The sequence below is a fragment of the Tauraco erythrolophus genome, chromosome 2, assembly GCF_009769465.1.
Source record: "Tauraco erythrolophus isolate bTauEry1 chromosome 2, bTauEry1.pri, whole genome shotgun sequence".
In the NCBI taxonomy this organism is placed as follows: domain Eukaryota; kingdom Metazoa; phylum Chordata; class Aves; order Musophagiformes; family Musophagidae; genus Tauraco; species Tauraco erythrolophus.
In genome coordinates, this window is record NC_141466.1 from 65081767 (window position 1) to 65103509 (window position 21743).

The 21743-nt window shown below is 42.9% G+C and overlaps 1 protein-coding gene across 1 annotated transcript in view; it reads left to right on the forward strand.

The window, feature by feature from the left end:
* Positions 1-21743, forward strand: part of LOC104373370 (protein eva-1 homolog C) — a 231947-nt gene that overhangs the window by 55415 nt on the left and 154789 nt on the right. Inside the window, exon 2 of the mRNA XM_086623636.1 lies at positions 10438-10652. Within this exon, the coding sequence (XP_086479762.1) occupies positions 10438-10652 (215 nt within the window). The remainder of the gene's footprint in view (positions 1-10437; positions 10653-21743) is intronic.

The window sequence follows — 21743 nt, forward strand, 5'->3', positions numbered from 1 at the left end:
CACTTACTGCAGCTGTATCTGTAGAATGAAGTAGTGCCTGGCTGGTCAGTAGTGTGTGGAACTGGCATTTTTGGGCTGTGAGAGGTATACACTAAATCTCTCTCAAAATCACAACTGTCATTCTCCGAGTACTGAACGAACCCCATAAGGCTTCCCAAGGTGAACTGGTGATTATCTTTTGGTTATACTATAAGATATATTTTATAAATACGCTTGTGCTATGTGCAGTATACTTTATATAATTGACACATAATGCATACTAAGTTATTTCTTACAATTAAAGTAAGACATTAATGTGTATTAATATTTATAATGCTGTGTCCCAGTTTTAGCTGGGACAGAGTTTTTTTTAACAGCCAGAAGAGCTCCCTGTTTTGGTTTCACTCAGAGGCTCACTCTGAGAAGAATGTTGATAGCAAGCTGATGTTTGTGGTTGGAAGTGAAACTCCAAGGACTTTTCAGTGTGCGGAGTACAGAAACACGGCAGGATAAGGGGGGAGCATAGCTGGGACAAGGGGGACACGATTCCCCTTGTCATTTGTGTGGAACTTAAGACTGAGGGCCAAACTGGCCAATTAGTATTCCATATCATGCAGCGTCATGCCCAGTATAAAAGCGAGGGTCAGCCAGGAAGAGGGGCTTTTTGCGCTTTTGCTCTTTTTGCACTTTTGCTCTTTTGCGCTTGCTGCGCTGTTGCTCTGCTGTTTTTTTTTTCTTTCTCTCTCTCTCTTTCTCTCCCTCTCTGCCCCTCTCTATTTCGGGGCCTCGCGTTCGTCCGGGATTTGCAGTTTTCGGGACGAGACGGGCTTCGCATACGAGGGGTGGTGAGCACCTACATTGTATTAAATCATCTGTATTAAATCACTCTTATCTCAACCCACGGGTTTCACGTTTATCCTTTAATTCTCTCCCTCATTCCTGGGGGTGGGGGAGGGGGAGTGACCGGCTGTGTGTGGGGCGGTTCAACATAACCCACGACATGCTGTAACACTAACATATTCATTATATAATGTATTAACATTTATAATGCTATAACACTATTTTAACAAAGTGTTCTAAGAAATTTAGCACTACAAAAAATGAACTCCACAGTTATAGTGGGGTTCAGGCTTCTCCTGAAACTTAAACTAGGTAAAATATTCTGCAAAGTGTTTTTTTGTCTTGTTTTTGTTTTTGTTCTTGTTTTTTTAAGGGGAATGTGTGTTTCTGCATCTGAATATATTGTATATATATACACATATGTACACGTGCACATGGAATTTTTAGTGGGAAGTGTAGGAGTTGCCAAATCTGGTAGCCTGATAGCGGCCAGGCAGTGACAGCCCTGTATTCCCAAGTCCAGGCAGTAGTCATGCTGAACATCTATTCCTGATAAAGAGACGTGTTTTGCAGGCCACAAAGATCAACATAGGCAGAAACACTCAGCGTTCATGCAAACACAAACAGCACCAGTGGCCTCATCCTGTTCCCTTCTCTGGTTTATCAGGATGAAAACCAATTAGTAGAAAATAGGCATGCACACAACGTGGATCCCCCAGTAGCTGGCCTTAGACAGTCATGCGATAGCTGGCTCATGGGTCCTCTTATCTCCTGTCGCCTCATGCACAGACATGTGCATCCAGATGGGTCTCTCAGTTGACTCTCTGACCCCTAGTCTTCCCATAGCTGGCCTGGACATCCTGGTTTTTCCTGTAGCCAACTCACAGGCTGCCTGATCTCTCTAGTATCTGGCCCAGACTTGTGGCTGCTTTCCTACCTGGCTCGGAAAGCTCTTTATCTATATGCCAGTCCAGCTTGATAGTCACTGGTGATCACACCCTGATATATATACCCACACAATGTACACACTCTCTCTTAATCCAGTTGCTATCAGAACAGACACACAAACCCTCTGACCTGTGGTCTGACTCCAGTTGCTGGCACCGAGACCCCATACCTGCACGTGCACACAGACCAATGGAAGGGGCTTTGATCTAGAATAGGTAAGCAGGAATAAACAGCTGGAGAGACAGTTGCAAGTTGGAGAAGTCTTGGTGCAGCTTCTTCCAGCCAAATTCTCAAATTGCCTTCAAAATTGTGGCTGCCTGCCTGCAACAGTACAGCTAGTAAAACAATTTTTTAAAAAAATTTCCTTAAATCTAGAGGAATTGGATGGTCAGCCCTGTGAATTACAGGTCTTTATAGTAGTACAAGATTATAAGAGAAACACTGACAAACTGCAGGGAGTCCAGTGATGGGCCAGCAGGATGGTTTGGGGCTGGAGCACATGGCATAGCAGGGGAAAATCATAGAATCATAGAATGGTTTGCATTGGAAAGAACCTTGAAGATTATCTAGTTCCAACCCTCCTGCCATGGGCAGGGACATGATGGAGATGAGAAAGCTGAGGGGGTATCCAAATGGTTCCTCCTGCTTCCTAAAAATGGTTATACATAAAGCAAAGCTAGGCTTTTCTCAGAGGTGCAAAATAAAAAGGCAAGAGGCAAGTGACATGAGTTATGACAGGGGAAATTCTGAGCACTTATTTGAAAAAAAATTGATGACAAGGGTGATGAATCACTGGGATGGATGCTTCAGAGGCTGGGGAATCCCTGTCCTTGGCAGTCCTTGCTCAGGGCTGAACAAAGGGCCGAGCAGTTTGATCTCACTTTGATATTGGCCTTACTCTGAGCAGCAGTTTAGACTTGAGGACCTGCAGGAGGCTCTTCCGGGCTAAATTTCCCTGACTCTAGAAAGATAAGCTCAAAAAAAAGGATATATTTTAAACTCTGTTCATTTGCCTTTTCAAAATGTAAAAGATGAGGAAAAAAAATAATCTCCATAGCTATAAGGGCTTTAAAAATGTGTTTTAGAAAAAAATAAGCTCTCAAGAAATGATAGATTTATGGGACATTCAAAGAAAATAATCTGAGGTTATGTTCCACTAGCAAATGGGATCTTTTGTATTGAAGTTTTAGAGCAATTCTTTAAAGTTCTAGATCCAAAATACTTGCACTTGGAGTTGCTTATTAAATTCTCCAGATTTATTCCAACAGTCTGTAGAAGTGCTGTAGTGTTTTATTAAACTCTATTTACAGTTACAGGAGTTTACAGTTAGGAAGTTTGAGGGAATAATTATAGAATCATAGAATCATTTAGATTGGAAAAGACCTTCAAGGTCATTGAGTCCAACCGTAAGATCTGTTAGCAGTATTATTAGCAACAATCCTCACTAGTATCTGAGTTAGATCCAAGCCTGCAGAGTTGAAAGCTACCAAGTTTTTATTCCTGTCACCCCTAGTCTTCACCAATCTAATTTCCACTACCTTCTTATCCTTACACAGACCCAGGATACCTATGAAATACTGTTCAGCATTTACAAAACTTTACCTTGTGTAGCCTTGAAATGGTGCCACTCAGCTGCAGTTCTAAATTAACTCTTGTTTCAAAGCCGTTTTTCTAAGTTAACACTAGATACTGTTTGGAGCTGCAACTGCAGTACAGAAGATCAGATAGTGGGCAAGGAACTGTTGACTTAAAAAAAAATATTTTCCCAAGTATGCTTACAAGATGTTCAAGTTTTTCCAGTGCTGTATGGTATCTGAAAGGTGAAAGGGTTGGGGAGTAGCCAAAGTGAAAGCAAATCTCTCTGTAGAAGGTTTGTAATAGCAAGTTTTAATCTCCAGTATTAGTAACAAAGCAAAACAAACCCTTCTTGTCCATACTAGGCTACTCTGTGATTTAAGAGAGCTGCTTTTACTACTGCAACCACAGGATTATCAGTAATGCCTGGTATGAAATGCGTTCATTGAGTTACTTGCTCTGGCTTCCAGCCTTGCCTGGGGTCACGTTTCAGCTCCGCTTGCCTGTCCTCATGGTGTGTTATTCTATGCCACTGGCTTAGCACTGTTTCTGTGAGATGTTACAGGTATCGGTGTTCTGCATATAAAGAATAAGCTGAAATTCTCCAGTCCATAGCCTATCTGAAAAACAGTGTGGTATAGCGGTAGTCTGAGCTCCAGAAAAGTATCTGATTGAGGCCTCTCTTGGAAGAAAGTTCTACTTTAAATTCAAAGTCTCAAAAACATCTGCAAAGAAGCTGAGGAAAATAGAAGAAAATAACAGTAGATATTGAAAAAAAAATAGGTCTGGAAAATAAGAGGGTTAAAAAAAATAAAAGAATCTGTCAATCAGGAACTAGGCAATGTTTTATTTACTAACACAGTTAATTGCAATGACTTCATGTGTTTCATATAATGAGAAATTGCTTATTTCTAAGTATGACGTTCTTTTTTTGTTATGTTGATTTTTCTCAATTACATGTTCACACTTACATATTTGTAACTACAAAAGCTCAAAATGGGGTATTTTAGGAAGACACTCTAGCTTAGATATAGCTCAATGCAGATATTAATGAAGCTCTGGCTTGAATTATGTGGAGTAGCTCATTAATTATTAAAATCCTTTGAGTTTCCTTCTGATTTATTAGAAGTTTCAGATCATACCCAAACTACACAAAGAGTTAGTTTTATTGCGATAGTCTCCAATCCTCCAGCACACACCCACAGAGTTGTTTCCTGGTGAAAGCTGAAATTTGTCTTCTGATGACTGGTGAGCTGGTGTGTTGATATGCGCCTTGTCAAGCAAAACTAGAATTGTACTTAGTGGAAGCAGGAGGACTTGCTGCTTTTAGACAATAAATGGTTAAATACAACATATGAATGAGTGTTTGTATATTCTACTATTATCCTACATCTGGCTGGCAGGAAAGCTCTTACATCATCTGTGCTTTTGTGAACCACTCCATCAGTTGCTGTGGTTTCAAAAAAGAAGGGCTGTAGCTCTAGAACAGTAAGTAAAGGATGACATTTAGATTTACAATACTTGTAAAATGATGATATTCTCTTTGAAACTACTATTTTTCTCCAGTCCGTGTATGTGTTAAGGGTTAGAAGTGGCTGTTGGATGAGAACTGAGCACCAGTTCCCTGGAGAGGCAATAGTGAAAACGATTCTTGGGAACTGACGTTGCTGGGTGGGCTAGAGTTACGGTCAGCATTAAGGGTTGTGTTTGGGAGTAGCGGAGAGTAATTGCTGATGACTGATAGGAGTCAAACTCCGGACTTTGGAAAAGTAAATTGCAAGTGGTGTTTGAAAGGAACATTTTCTTCTCATTAGAGGGAAAAATGATCTATCGTTTTTGAGAGATGCTTCTTTCGGTTGTTTATTCTTTCTTCAGAGTGTAAATCCTCACTTTGGTGATGACATTGGACTTTTGAATCGAGGAGATGTTTAGCACTTGACTCCTATACATTGGTTTACTTTGGGAGTATGGATGCCCAGCAGCAAAGATTCCATGTCCTCAACACAATCTTTAAAAAAAGAGGATTACTAAACTCAAAAGTTTTGAGATTTTTTTTGTTATCCCAGATTTTCAAAATGTGTAGCATTTGGAAAAGGTTTAGTGGGCTTAATGTTTTAGATTTCTTTTATGCTTTTATCATACTTTCAAGCTGAAATATGTGTTTCTGCTCTAACATTGTCTTCCCTAGACAGGCTAATGAGTGAACCACCAAAAAATTTCCTGATAAAATAATGAGAATTTATGTCACTTCCATGCCAAGATGAACCAGAACAGAACAGAGTAGATTTGACTGTGGCAGTACAGCTGGGATGTTTTTCATAGAATCATAGAATCATAGAATCGTTAGGGTTGGAAGGGACCTTCAAAGGTCATCTAGTCCAACCCCCCTGCAAGGAACAGGGATATCTCCAACTAGATCAGGTTGCTCAGGGCCTCATCCAACCGGGCCTTGAACGTCTCCAGGGATGGAGCATCCACCACCTCTCTGGGCAACCTGTTCCAGTGTTCTACAACTCTCATGGTAAAAAATTTTTTCCTAATATCCAACCTGAATCTACCTCCCTCTATTTTAAAACCATTACCCCTTGTCCTATCACAACTGGCCCTCCTGAACAGCCTCTCCCCATCTTTCTTGTAGGCCCCCTTGAGGTACTGGAAGACCGCTATAAGGTCACCCCGGAGCCTCCTCTTCTCCAGGCTGAACAGCCCCAACTCTTTCAGCCTGTCCTCATAGGAAAGGTGCTCCAGCCCTCTTATCATCTTCGTGGCCCTCCTCTGGACCCTCTCCAACTGGTCCATGTCCTTCTTATGTTGGGGACTCCAGAACTGGACGCAATACTCCAAGTGAGGTCTCACGAGGGCAGAGTAGAGGGGGAGAATCACCTCCCTTGACCTGCTGGCCACACTCCTCTTGATGCAGCCCAGGATGCGGTTGGCCTTCTGGGCCGCAAGAGCACATTGCCGGCTCATATTGAGCTTCTCGTCCACCAGTACTCCCAAGTCCTTCTCCTCAGGGCTGCTCTCGATCCATTCTCCGCCCAGTCTGTATTTGTGCCTGGGATTGCCACGACCCAGATGTAGGACCTTGCACTTGGCCTGGTTAAACTTCATGAGGTTGGTACGGGCCCACCTCTCCAGCCTGTCGAGGTCCCTCTGGATGGCATCCCTCCCTTCCAGCGTGTCGACGGCACCACACAGCTTGGTGTCATCGGCGAACTTGCTGAGGGTGCACTCCATGCCACTGTCCACGTCACCGACAAAGATGTTGAAGAGGGCCGGGCCCAACACGGACCCCTGAGGGACGCCACTCGTGACCGGTCTCCACATGGACATCGAGCTGTTGACCACTACTCTCTGAGTACGGCCATTGAGCCAATTCCTTATCCACCGAGTGGTCCATCCATCAAACCCATGCCTCTCTAGTTTAGAGAGAAGAATGTCGTGCGGGACAGTGTCAAAAGCTTTGCACAAGTCCAGGTAGATGACATCCGTTGGTCGACCCTTGTCCACCGATGTTGTCACCCCATCATAAAAGGCCACCAAGTTGGTCAGGCACGATCTGCCTTTGGTGAAGCCATGTTGGCTGTCACCCACCACCTCCTTGCTCTCCATGTGCCTTAGCATGGTTCCCAGGAGAATCTGCTCCATGACCTTGCCAGGCACAGAGGTGAGGCTGACCGGCCTGTAGTTGCCCGGGTTCTCCTTGTTCCCCTTTTTAAAAATGGGGGTTATGTTCCCTCTCTTCCAGTCACCGGGGACCTCGCCAGACCGCCACGACTTCTCAAATACAATGGCCAGTGGCTTGGCAACTTCATCCGCCAGTTCCTTCAGGACCCGCGGATGGATCTCATCAGGTCCCATGGACTTGTGCACCTTCAAGTTCCTCAGATGTTCCCGAACCTGCTCTTCAAGTACAGTGGGCGGTGGTTCATCCTCACAGTCCCTGCTAGTTCTTTCCACAGCTTGGGTGGTAAGACAAGAGGCTTTATCAGTGAAGACTGAGGCAAAAAATTCATTGAGTACCTCAGCCTTCTCTATGTCGCGGGTGACCAGAGCACCAGTATCCTTCCTGAGGGGGCCTACATTCTCCTTGGACTTCCTTTTGTGCCCTACATACCTATAGAAGCATTTCTTATTGCTTTTTATATCCCTTGCCAAATTCAATTCCTTCAGGGCTTTAGCCTTCCTCACCTGATCCCTGGTCACTCGCACAGCTTCTCTGTATTCCTCCCAGGCTATCTGTCTCCGCTTCCACCCTCTGTAGGCTAACCTCTTCATTTTCAGTTGGTCCAGGAGCTCCTTGCTCATCCACGCAGGCTTCCTGGCCTTTTTGCCCGACTTGTTCTTCGTCGGGATGCACCTCTGCTGAGCTTGGAGGAGGTGCTCCTTGAATGTGGACCAACTTTCCTGGGCCCCTCGTCCCTCCAGGGCCGCCTCCCATGGCACTTTGCCCATCAGGTCCTTGAAGAGGCCGAAGTCTGCCTTCTTAAAGTCTAGGGTACAGAGCTTGCTGAGTGGTTTCCTTGCTGCCCCATGGATCTTGAACTCCACCGTGTCGTGGTCACTGCAGCCAAGGCTGTCCTTAAGTTTCACCTCACCCACCAGTCCCTCCCTGTTGGTGAGCACAAGGTCGAGCATGGCACCCCTCCTTGTCGGCTTTTCTCAAATAATTGCTTGCCTTCAGTTCCTGGATTGACAATGGTGATTTCAGATCCCAGAATTTGAGGATGAAGAAAGGAGTGGCAAGGTCTTTGGCCATCTTCAATAACAGCCGGCCTTGTCTTTGCAGTGAACACTTGTAAGGCTGTAGCTTATATCTCAGATGATAATGTAGATAGATGTACTCGATGAAGAGAGATAAAATAATTTGATAATACCTTTATCATCTCAGTTTCTTGACTGTCATGTTCTGTGGTCTACAAATAGCTAATTGGTGATCTGCTGCCTCATTTTACTAAACTAAAATGGCTTCTTGCAACTATCCAAAGAGATTTTTTCATCCTTGCCAGGAAAGAGTCAAAGAGCACTGTAAGCTGCTCCTTGTGTATTTATGAAGTTCTTCTTACCTTGGCATGCAAGTGCCATTGAAGTCTTCAAACACCTGCCATTGGCTACATGTTTATGCATTTCATTTGGTAAAAAGTGTCCCAGTAGTTTACTCCCTGGTACCACATGTTGTGGTACAAAAGGTCACTGGAGTCTTGTTACTGAAAATCCAGCAAGAATGCTGAAAACGGTTCAGATTTTGAGTTACTGAACCATGAATCAATGGGTAAAAAATTGCCAACACTTTCAAAAGAACTACCAATGAATGGCCCACTCAAAGAGGAAAAAAAGAAGAACATTCTCTACAGCCACTTCATTTTGCTCTTTGAAGAACATCATGCCATTCCTGGTCATGCCCGTTCCTAATCCAGCATCTTCTCTCTGACAGTGGTCAGTGCCAGATGTTTCAGACGTTGTGCTTTGTTTATTATTAGTCAGTCACCATCAAAACATTCAATCCCTTCAATATCTTGAGCTTGAACGAGCTCAAGTTATTTTGAGATTCCTGATGGAAGACAAGAGGACGGAGTTGTTTCAACAAGTGATCTGCACTAATTGCAGGAATTGAAACCTTCCCTGATCCTGAACTGGTAATATGAAAGGCGTGCCGTGGGGCGGCTGTTCTGACAGAATAATTGAATATTCAGAGGAGCCAGTGGAGTCATGACTGCACTTTGGTTGTATTTCTCAGGCTCCCTATTAGGTCAGCCTCAGAGAAAAGTCCTAATGCACTGGAGTAACTGCGTGGAAAGTAGGATTTAATGTTTTGTGTTACATTCTGGTTTTGTCTGCAGTTTGTTTTCCTTGATGTCCATCTTGTATGGTTACCTTACTTTTGAGGGAGAAAAGCTGCTCTGACTCCAGGACTAGGTATACAGCATCACGCTCTGAGTGACTGGGAAAGCAGATGCACTCTAGTAGTTAATTTTATCCCCAGAGTGCTTCCTTGAAAAAGTGAGATAAAGGCACTAAATTAAACAGTGCTGTTCCCTGATCCGGTGCAGCCCTGCCACTTGCTCTAATCACTGGGGCTGTGTCTCAGCCTTTTTCTTATAAGTAAATGCTGCCCTAGGGACTGGGAAATTAATATGTTGATTTGAGTAAATATCTGTTTGGCACACACCTTGAGGCACTGCAGTAACAGAACTGCTAAATAAGAACCACAGGCTAGAATTTAGAGAAATCAAAGAATCCAGCTCTCATAGTGGCAGCTCGAATGCTGAAGCTAAATTACTGTGTGTTGGTTATCTCTAAGTACAACGATTATAGTTGTTTTAGGCACCTTGGGATATGTTTGGACCAGAATTCTTTCACACAACTCCTGAGCTAGGTTTCAATGTTGGTATGGAAGAACAACTGTTCCCAGTAAAAGCTCTGGATGAAGCCGTACTATTTTGGAGAGTAAGAGGAAGTTGCTGGATATGGCCTTAGGGACAGAGAAAAGGCCCTGAGAGTGTTGAACTTAATGGAGTAAATATACCCTACAGATGTGTCTACAAAGATAGCTAGAAATGATGTTGAAATGATTCTGAGCAAGCCATGTGGATTCTGCCATACCACATGACTTGTGCTTCCCTGTGTGTACTGTCATGTCTTGGAAGACAGGATGATGAACGTGCAAGTGCTTCAGCTCCCAATCATCTTAGTGGCCCTCTGTTGAACTCACTTCAGTTTATGAAAGTCTGTCTTGTATTGGGGGGCCAAAAATTGCATGTGGTGTCTAGATGTAGTTCAAGTGATGAGTCTAGCTCAGCTGCATTTCCTGTAAACTTGACAGATATGCCAATGTAAATAAGTGGTATGATTGGACTGAGAGTTTGGAGCATCTGAATATTGCATTCACTAAGGATATATAACATGGCTGAAGGCCAAATCACCAAGCCTGCCCTCCCGCCATGTCATTGTCTCTCTCCTTTGCACGCATGTGAGATGAGTAATAAAATCTGCATCTCTCATTGCTTGTTAGTTGTGTGTTTGTTAGGCTGCACTGCTATAAATCACCTAAATATTAACTACCTTTCACTATGGTTTTTATCATGGTTTTTGCAGGTTACATGTCACAAGTACTGAAGAATTACACTGACCATGCCTGCGATGGAGAATATGTCTCCCTGAGATGTCCTCACAGAACCACCATCAGTATCCAGTCTTCTTTTTATGGCCGAATTGTACCAAGTCATCAGATGTGTCCTTCTCGCTATCCCCACTCCTATGCAACTTTAATTAAAGAAGATGTTGCCTGTTCAGTTGGCACTTCCCTTCAGGTATTGCATGTTAAACTGGATCTGCTCATTTTAGACTCCTCTTTCGTCGTCCAGGCAGCAGCTTTCTGTGCTGGTGCCGCATAGACCTGTGTTAAGCAGCACTACCCAACATGGAGGTACTGACATCTCACATGGCTTGATGGATAATTCGTCTTTGTAGTTTAGACAGGACTGCATTAGATTTTGCTGGTGAATTTATCAATTTTGCTGCAGCTCTAGTCAGTAACAGTTCAGGAAGGTGGCTGAAACAGAATTACACTACAAGACCACATTATGTTTGACAGGGTTTGAAGGCTTTTTCAACACATTCAGAAGTTGCTGTGACATCCTTTTTACTTCAGAAAGGATCCTATTTCAAGAGGCTCTTACTCTGGAAACTCAAAACCCAGAAAGAATTTTTGGCTTTACTTCTTCTGACTCATTTGGCTCTTAGGCCACTGTAAGTGATTATACATCACTTAAGCTTGTAATACCCAACCAGCTCTGTCCATTTGTGCAGGGATTGTTGACTATATGTATCCTCCCAAGAGCACATGTGACATCAGCAAATCAAAGGATTATTTGGAAGGTGCCAGTGTTACTCAAATGTCAGTATGAACAACTAAAATTAGAAACATGAGTTGGCTGATGATGTTGAAGTGAATGGGGTCTGTTCATGTATGTTGAAGCACCAGTCTTTCCAAGTTCAGGATTTGGGACTATGAAAACAAGTTTGGGCAAAGATCTCAAGCATCTGGTGTGTTTATGGCTATGAGTGAATAATAACTCATAATAAAAATTTATAGCAGAACTAGATTAATGAACCTACTGAGCTAGTGAATAATTTCTTTAATAATTTGGCTAAAAGCCAGAGTTCCTCACATCACTTCTCATTCTTGCATCCAGGGTTTTTAAGAAGAATTTGTAGCATTTTTTTTTTTTAAGTTGATACGAGTGCTTTGGCTTCCAAATGTCAGTGGTAAATTCTCAAGCAATTGCACAGGGTTGGTGTTTGCCTGTAGTGTAACCCTTAAGCTGACAGATTTGCAGTAGCCCTCATAGCACACTGCACAACAAATGACTGAGTAGTAGTATGGGAGGACACGGTCCTTATCAGTGGAAGGTTTTCCCAGATATGATAATGAAAGTTTGTAATACAACAGACAAGAAGCAGTTGTGTTGTTTAGGGTGGGAGAACAGGGACTGAAGACTTTGACAGAGGCTAGCCTTCCCTTCTTTCTTTTATTGATTTACTGCAAAATTTACTTGAAACATTCCACTTACCAACATGATTGATAGCTGTGTCTGTAGCCTCATCCCTTGTGGGTGAGTGGCTCACTTAAGGCATCTGGAAGAACTTGAGAACAGGGAAAATGGAACATTTGGCTTTTCATGCCATGGTTTTACGTGCAGGAAGGATTTAAAAGAAATCCTTACCTGCCTGGCTTAGCTCCTTATGTCCTCAGAGCTGTTATCGATTAGCTTTGCCTCCAACACTGTAAGCACTGCTTGTAATTACAGCTCCCTTGTTAATTATGTTTCCTGTAAGTAGTCTTGCAGCAGATCTCTTGTACAGTACGTTTGTTACATGACTGAGACCAGAACACTCCTATTCACCCATTTTTGGGGATGCAGATGTGCTAGGGAAATAGCTGACATTCTCTATTCTGCCACAAGTTTCTTGGGGGACCTTAGGCAAGTGCATGAGTCTCTTTGGAGGAGATCCACACTACATCTTTGGCGCCCCAAAATGTGTCTTTGATACCTCAATGTGCTGTGCTTGGCCAGGATAGGACGAGTCCAAATGCCAGAGATCAATCTTGTCGTCTTTTTCAGTCCTGGAGGGGGTGAGGCTTCTCTGAAGGGTGAGCCAGAAACTCCACAAGCTGAATGGCAAGCTGCCTGCAGCTCGCTGGTAGGAAGTGCGTGTATGTAGGAAAATGGGAAAGCCGTAGACAAGGAAATTGCATGTATTTTTGTGGTTTTGAAACTCAGCTATATGGCTGCTATAGGCAGGACAAATTGTGTGTGTCTTCTCATTGTCAGTAATTTAAAAAGTCAGCTGAAATTAAATATATAAAATCACTGTGTCTAATCAAACCCATGACTATATAGATTTGCCGCTTTTTGGAGAACGGCCTGGAGGGAGTGTAAGGGGCAGTTATTAATATATTCCCTGCAAACACTACCTGCGAGTAACAGTTACTTCCCATTTAGAAGCTCCCTCCCCTGTAAATGTCCAGTACAGACACTGTTTCTATGTTAACAAGGGAAAAGAAAGGGTTGATTACACTGAGACCATCACTACTAATCCAGCCTTATGTAGTTGGCTGCCAGGATCCCTTGATTTAGTCACTTGTTTTAAAATGAAATGCAAGCCACTTGGGAGAGCGTGTTCAAGACATTAAGGCAGGGACCTCTAACTACCCATTTCTGTTATTCTAACACTGTAATGTCAGATTCAGTGGGAGATTTCCAAATGCACAAAGAATTTGGACATTCAGACTGGGATTTCAGTTTTGATGTGGCTGGTCTCTTGTTAAAGTTTAGATCAACTCACATGAATATGGAGAGATCAGAACAATAAAATAAAGTTGTGTTGAAAGCCAGACATTATTTGCTTTTTAAGTAGCTCCCCTTGCTCTCCCTAGTCCACTCAGTTTAACAGAGGAGCCCATAGTTACCACAAGTCACATAAGAAAGATATGTAGCAGGAAGGAAAGAGAGATTCATACTGTATTTGTGAAGCATCTTTGAGATATTTTGAAGACGGAAGTATAGAATATTCCCACTCATCCTTTAATATTAGAAGGTAATTTGGGGCACTAGTGCTGTTAATTGACAGTGTAGTCTAGTATTGACTCTTCTGAACTTTCCTTGTGGAGTCCTGCAGAAGGTATACCTGACTGTGAAGTAGTAGAGAGCAATGTTTGTGTCCTAGCCAGGAGAGATGGATGAAAAACAGAGAAGAGGAACATCTGGAGCCTTGGTGGCTATGGTGAAAGGGATCCATGCAGTGCAAACTGTCCTGCCTTGGCAGAGGAGATCTGTGAGGAGGAGCTTTATGGTGGCTGAACCATCTGTTTTCTTGCTTCTAGGTCAGGAAGAGCAGCTGCCAGGACCAAAATCTATTCATCTTTCACCTAGAAAAGTAAATCCTTGAATATTAAGGGTTGTTTAGGCATATTGAAGTCATGCCACTGAAAATGGTTGGCAGTAGGTAAGAGGATGTTTATCCACACTGCATAATTTATGCAGAGACGGACAGGTTGTATGCCCACTAGAAAGTCTATAATGATCAAAGCAGGGTCATGCAAAAATGTTAGTTTGGGTCCTGAAGACCAGAGCTGCATTAGCATGGTCCTGTGTGTTGGTGTTTTTGTGATGACCTGTAACTCCCACGTACCTTCACCTCTTTGGAGCGGTTGTGCAGGTGCAGTTGGTCTGAGCATGCAACCTAACAAATTTAAGAGCTTGAAGATTTTTGGTAGATCTGTGCATTGTGCTTTCACAGTGGAGTTTTTCTCTTGCTCTGTCCCATGTCACCCAGATAGAGTTGGTCAAGCCCATTTTTGCTCTACCCAATGTCTGATTTTTTAGTGTCAGAGTTTGGAGAAGAAGCTAAATTGCATTGCACTAAATTGCAGTGGGGGTTGCACAGGAACATCTGGAGACACCATTTACTCCAAAAAGATCTGCTGGGGACTATGCTCATCTGCTTTACCCTCTCCCTTATGCTATGGTTCTCTCAGCTGTCACACTGCTACATACATTTCCACTTCCCTGATGTGGAGACATCTCATGAGATCTTGCTTCTGGGGAAATAAGGAAGCCGATAAACAGATACAGCAGCAGTATGTGTTAATTCAGGTGAACATATAAATGCTGGCACAGAGGACAAAGGAAAAACAGGAGTGTTAAGTGTTCTGCATTGCCTGATGATAAGTGCCTCCTGGTAAGCGAATCCATTTAGTAAGAAACCCAGGCACTCCTAGCCACACCCACAATGCCCAAATTGTGCCTGCAAAAATAAATGGAGGCATGTTTATATTTTAAGGAAGCTGCTCAGCTGTAGAGGAGGAGGTTTGGAGTAGCTTGCTTATAAGGCTTTGGGCAGCAGCTCATTTCTGAATCAGTATTCCTGATGTCACTCATTTTCAGCAATACACCACTCAAGGTCTGTATGGAAGAATGTTTAATGGTTGGCTTAAAATTGTTGCTTTATCAACAGACAAATCCAAAAAACTAGATTACGCTTTACAGCAGATTACCTGCAATATTCTCATTTTGATAAATTGATAGAAAAGTAAAACCACAGTTTATTTGGAAGGAAAACAGAAAGCCCTGGAGCAAAGCTTTTTTAAAAGGAAAAGAAAAAGCCCTGGAGAGGCACTTATGCATTGCGTCTCTGCTCCTAGATATTTATCAAAGACGTTATAAGCTAATTTCTGTCTTCATATATGCATGTACTGAAATCAGCAGGAAACTGCACTTCAGAGGGCAACATTTTACTGTGTGACTTGTTTCCCCAAGAGGAGCTGTGCTTGGAAGGTGCTCTGGAACAGGGTCATGCCTCTCCTTAGAGAGATTAGTTGGTTTGGGCAGGGAACGTAGGCTTGGCCTGTGGTCTGTGTCTCTTTCAACAGTCTCCAGGACAACCAGTCGTTGGGAACAAGAATCACTAGTGCTGCTGCTGTGGTGTTTCCTTTTGTCCTTTAAGTGAGATTCAGGACACCTTTGCAGCCACCATCTCCCGCTGTTGCTCCGGCAACATGTGAGGCAGTGGTACAAAAGGGAGCAGATTCCTTGCATGCTCACCACAGGATTCCCTGAGCTCTTCTTCCTCCTTTTTGATTTGCACCTACCAGGAAGGTTTCTGTGACAGAAAGCAAAGGGGAGCAGACCTCTTTGGTGATGGAAAGATGAGACACACAAACTTTCCAGCAGCTGTGTGACTCTAAAAGCATGGACCAGTTGTTGACCACAAAAAGAGGTGGCTGAAAGGTGTGGGGGGGTGTGTGTGTGCGTGTTACTGTTTCTGAAAAGGGGTTTATTTTCCACAAGTATTCTGTATTAACAGTGTGGCAGAGTAGAATACAAAGTAGGAGAAAATGGTCCAACTGCTCTGGCTTTCTTGGTAGGCCAAGGACAGTGGCTCTTGCCATGCCAGTCGCAGGATGTTGCATGGTCCCACTGATGTAACAGCCCTAAGTATCCTCAACAGGAAGGAGAAAGGACCGTTCCAAAATGATGATGGTCGAGGGGAAAGAGGGAAGAAATTGATAAAAAGGAAGAATTATGGTCATCAGTGCCACTGTGGGGGGAAGCCACTCTTAGTCATATTGCATATTAGTAGATCTCCACAGCTTACAGACAGTTTGAACAAGGAAAGTTTCAGTCTCAGAAACGTCAGTGAATTAAAGAGCAGTTTGGACAACCCTTCATCAGAATATATTAATTACTGTGCAAAGGATGGTGAGCAGTGAGCTCAGGGTCCAGAAGGGGTTACTGCAGTGCTGACGTTGCTCTTAAAAATCACAGAACCAGTGCAGCTTCATTCATGAATCTTGTCTGGGCTGAAATATAACTCTCTGGCAAGCAGCTCCCCCAGCTAAATATTTGCAAATAGAACTGCTTGATGCAGAGGTCATAGATAATCTCTAAATTGCCGTGTCTTTGAAATTTTTGGCTTGACTGAAACAGCTCATCAGAGCAGTGCGATTATGTACTGCAAAAGAGGCGGCACTGGAGGCAGACGTGGCTGGTGCAGCCTGTCTCCCTGATGAGGCAGGACTGCTCCCTGGGGTGTAAGCCTTCTAATGCTTTGTTTACTCTAAATTTAAACTTTCCAAGTCATGGGGCTTCCATCATTGCCACTAAGACCCTGCTTGACAGTGTAATGGTTTGCTCTCAATGATTTTCTTCCACTTTGTGTTTTAAGCTTTCCCTTTCTTTAATCCCATGACTTTTGGTTATGCATCCTTTTGTATTTCTTTGGTTTAGACCTCCTCTCCCTTTGAAGTTGACCCCGCATACAGATTAAGTTTCCCACTGTTAGGAAATGTAGGTAATGGTTAATTAGGTGATATTTGTAATGCAGCTTTTTATCGGGACCTTCTATTTGCTGCGGATGTTCCTGCTCTTTGTGAATCGCTGTCTCTGGGCTCTTTCAAGGCTCTGCCAGAGGAGCTCTGGTGAATCTTGCTGTCGTGTTTTAACGTCCCAGCCCACTGCACCCTGCCCTACCACCCCGTTGGCATCTGCTAATCTCGTAGCAGAGCTGGTGAAAGGGAATGTGTGCCCAGTTTTCAGCTCTTCATTTCACAGTCTGGTGTGTTAATGTGAGTCACCAAACGTTTGGGCATAGTTCTCTCCTGCTGACTCTGCTGTGAGCGTTGCAAAGTCCATGGGAGGATGACAAGAGATAGCTGATAGTGTACTAAAACCTGCCGTAGATCAGCAGTCAGGATTCAGGGCCTTTGATCTCTTCTTCATGTGATACACAGATTGAATGTGGTAATTTGGGCAAAGCTGAATTGCTTTCTAGCGGAGCAGGCTGGGAAGTTTGCTTGATGAAGCCATAGGCAGATAACCTATATCTTATGAAGAAAGATTTCATTTCCTCATGTACTCTTTCCTTCCCTGTTGCTGATCCTTGGAAAATCCTCTTACTCCATGACTTCAGTAATTTGTGCAAATGAATAGAGATGGACATGCAATCTTCAGATAAGTGGAAAAAGGACCTGTAAATAAGTTTGCAACTTAAAGGTACTGAGCTTACAGTGTGTTTTAAAGTAATGCCAACATTCAGGGTATACAAAACAGTATCAAAATTCAAATGAAACGTGTTATGAAGCTGTTATGAATGCATTGTGCTGTGTGGCTTTCTAGGGAGAATTCATGCTGCCTTGTTTGCTGTATTTACTTCTTCTCGTTGCAAAACTCGTGGAGGTGCATCAGTATAACTGTTGGTGTAACTCCACCATAATGGCTATACCTGGACTGAATTTGACCTAAAAATGCTTAATCATATTTTTTAAAATTATTGGTATCTTCTTGTGTAAAATCGTTAGTACAAATGTCTGCCCATCTTCATTTGACTGCACACAGTTCTGGTCCAGTCATGCAGTTTGTTCTCTTGAGTTATTCTCCTCAGCAACATACAATTTGGGCAGTTATTTAGTGAGGTTTCTCTGTGTAATTTCATGCCTGACTGACATGCCCCACAGTCATCCTTATGTTCCTTTGATGATGGGGGCTGTACAGAGAGCAGCCCTGTGGCAAAATCCTGGTTCCCATTGAGTTTCACCATTGGCTTCTATGGGTCGAAAGTTTCACCTTAAGTGTGTCGAATCTATGAACTACTACAAGGGACTAAGAACTGAGATAAGTTTAATTGCCTTGGGTGTTAAGCTCAGTTGTGGTTTATTTTAAGCGTGTAGGGGAAGTGCTTCTTGAAGAGTGATTTGAAGAGACAGAATAAAAATGAACGCACCCTTGGGAATGGCCAAGGACAGCTTTCTTACAGAGCTCACATCCAGTTCCAGATTTAAAAGGTTGTTATCTAATGAGCACAAGCAATTACTTAGCTAATGAGCACAACAAAATGAGCACGAGAAATGTTTCATCTGCAATGCCCACTAGAAAGACATGGTTTTGAGCTTGAGGCTGCCCTTGCTTTAAGACCTGGGTCACTGCAGTGAGATTAATCCAGGCCATAAATCACAGGGGTTAGATTAGTGTTTGTTTTCCTTGAATTCACATTTCTTGCTCTCTTATCTCCTCTAAATCTTGCAGCTTCTTAGCTCTATCATAAGCCAGAGAATGGAATGGGTTTAAACAGCTGCAACTTCCCTCCTGAGCACTGGCTGTCAGCCCTCAGGCTTGGTTTACCACTGGAACGCAATTATAAAATGGCACAATGCAATTAATGTGTCTTCCCTCCCCTTTCATGCCAGACAGGAATTCCTCCTCCCCCTTCTCCAGTTGAAGTGATTTTTATAATATAATCTAATCCAATGCAACTTTGTTTTGCGTTAGTTGGGGGTCTACCAGATGGCAATGACATAAACCAGCTCATTATATGTCCTGGTAAGGGATGATTCTGCATGTTTACAACTACTTCTGTGCAAGTTCAGATTGTTCATGGCCCTCTTTTTGTTTGGTTTTGTGGTTATGTTTTCCCACCTTTACAGCTGACAGTGACAGCCAGGAAAACAAGGCAAACATAGAATGAAGTGCCTAAATTTTTCAAGCCATTAAGCAAAAGCCATGTAAGCTCAGGACATTCCTCACTGTGAGTAAACTCACAGCCTTCCTGATGTCAGTCTAGCTGATCGTCTGCAAATACTTCAGAAACAACGCCTGATATCTGCCAGAGCTCTGATATTGTCTAGAAGTGTGATTTTTGAAAGTAAGACCAGAAAGCCAATGTCTTGGTTTATAAGGGCTCCTGTAAATACCAGATACACTGGACCTGCAGGAGAAGTGTACCTGTGGTGGATTATCTTGTCAGGCACGTTCTGTAGAGTCGCTGTGTTGCACAGTGTTTCAGAAAATGCTGGTATATAGCACATACTGATGAAAGCAATGGGGAAGAAGATTTCTGTGTATGCAAGGACAGGTAAAAATTGTATGCACAAGTTTTTTAAGTTAACATTAGAGCTAGTGTAACATCTTTATTTTTAATCAAGCACGTGGCACAGACAACAATTGCTAATTTTCATTGCTGTTTTCTTGATGTATTTCACTGAGTATTGAACACATTTTTTTTTTTATTTTACTCTTTATGGATATATTTCATTATACCTAAGACTTTACTCAAACAGTCTGCAGGATATCAGAAATCTTAATGATTTTTTACATTTTCAGGAAAAGCATTCCCCTCCAGAAGGAGACACATTAAAATTACTTGAATGAAAGGGAAATATTGATTTCTCTCTCCCCATGAAATAACTTCTCAGAGTTATGGCTGTTATCAAATTAAGTTGAAACTGTAGCTAAACGCTAAAGCCAATAAATAAAAGGCATATTCAGCCTCAAGAACACTTCCCATTTTATATGGTCTCACTACTGCACAGATGATTTTTGCTCCCTAATTTAGGTACGAACTTCTCCCTAGGGCTCTGTGTTACTTTGTGTACTGCAGGAAGTAAACTCAGGAGGTTTTACTTATGTGAAGTATATGGAATAAACAAGAGCTGCCAAAGGTTAGAGCAGAATAAGACAAAGTGGCAATACATGAAGGCTGCCCATGTTCATCTTTCTGTGAGGCTGGTAAGTAATTGCCTTCGCTCCTGGTGCTGAGCCTAAGGACAAATGGACAAGTGCTGCTCAGGCATCGAAGCTGAGGTTTTCAAAGAGGCTTCTTGTTGGCATAACTCAGTCTCTGCCAAAACCCAGGGTGGTTTTCCCACTGGTTTTAATAGCACCTATTATGCACTGCTGAAGGCTTTTGAAAATCCCACCCATGTGCTATGAACAGGTTTGTTGACAGAAAACCAGAGTCTGCTGCCTTTGAGGGAAGAAAGCTTCCCTTGTGGGAAATAAAACACTCGGGTGCTGCTACTTTCCCTTTGCTCCATATTCTTATCACTCCTTAGGTGTAAACACAGCCATGGCTGTCCAGTACCAGCAAATCCTTTCAGGTCTGCAGTGATTTGGTGAGGATTTATCTCCATATGTGAAGCACTCAAGAGTTGTTACAGTTGTTCTTTGCCTTGTGAGATCAAAAGAGGTATCTGCGTAGAGGCCTTGCCTAAATTCCTTTGCAACTCATTGGATTTTGCATTCAATTAAATTTCACATGCTGAGTAAGCAGTCAACCCTTATGAGCCTAGAGGAAAGAATATGCTGTTTCTATGCATTTTAATGTGACGGTCAAGTTGGGGCTAACTCTCCCAGGCACCTCCTTCAGTGTTCACCTTTCAGCCTTTCTCTCCTAAGCCCTGTATTTTGGAATGAGATGCCGGCGTTTTATTACCTTTGTAAGAGGAAAACAACAGCATATGTTCTCTGATTGCTAGAAAAGTCCTGAATCGTCTTGGTTTGAACTTTGAAATAAAGGTCAGACTTGAGGCAGGCATGAATTCTTGCATGTGTCAGCCCAAAAGGTGAAAGCTTTAGGAAGTTATAAGCAACCACAAATGATGCAGTTTCAAATTGCACTTGAAACTGGAACAGCTGTTGTTTCTGTTGTTTGGAGGGTGACATTCAGAGTTTTAATGCTAAAAATATATATTATGTTCAGGGTGTGAGAACTCAAAAATACAGAGGAGTCACTGAGGCAGAGAGAAAATTAGTTTGGCTGGCACGTGGTTGAGAAGGAGCATCTTTTATGCACAGGGATAAGATTGTGGGAAAGCCCTAACGTCGAGGTGGGTGTAAGAAAAGGGAACAGGGAGCAGACAAAAGAGACCAGGAGGGTCTAGGGGAATTTCTGAGAAAGGATTTTCCAGCACTTCCATGCAAGTGAAAATTAATTGTTTGGGGACTGGAATTCACAGCTCTGTATCACTGGTGGATTACCTCGCTCTGTGGTCTCAAAATGCTCTGACAGGTTCATGTGTGTCAGGCAAACATTATGGTAATGTTAGCACTTTAGGGGCTCTACAGAAGTACGTAAATAACGCCTAAGCCATCCAGCTGAATTTAAAACTTAATTACTGCCCCACTTAGTAATATTTCCTCCCCCCACTACTGCTTTAGAGGATCATAGGGTTAAAAGAAATCATTAATCTTCCTTAATGAAGCTGTTTTCTAGCAGGAGACAGAATGTCTTGCCCCTGTGGATTCTGAGATGGAGTTTTTATGAGTGTTATGAATGGGGAAGTGGGGAGCGAGTGCTAGAGGAAAGGCATTGCAGAAAAGGAGGTAAGACCCAAAATGCCGGCAGTGGGAGGACCCTTTGACTCACAGGGCCTTGATGAGTTTAGCTAAAAGGAACGCGATATAGACGAGGGAGAAGAGGAGCGAGCCCTATTAAAAACTGGCTAAATTGGCTGCGTAACAGTGTTCCAACCACAACTACTAATTATTGAAACAGCAGCAACTGCCAAAGTTTTTATATAACCAAGACAAGCTCTCTTGAAAGCTGCGGTTGAAATTGCGCAT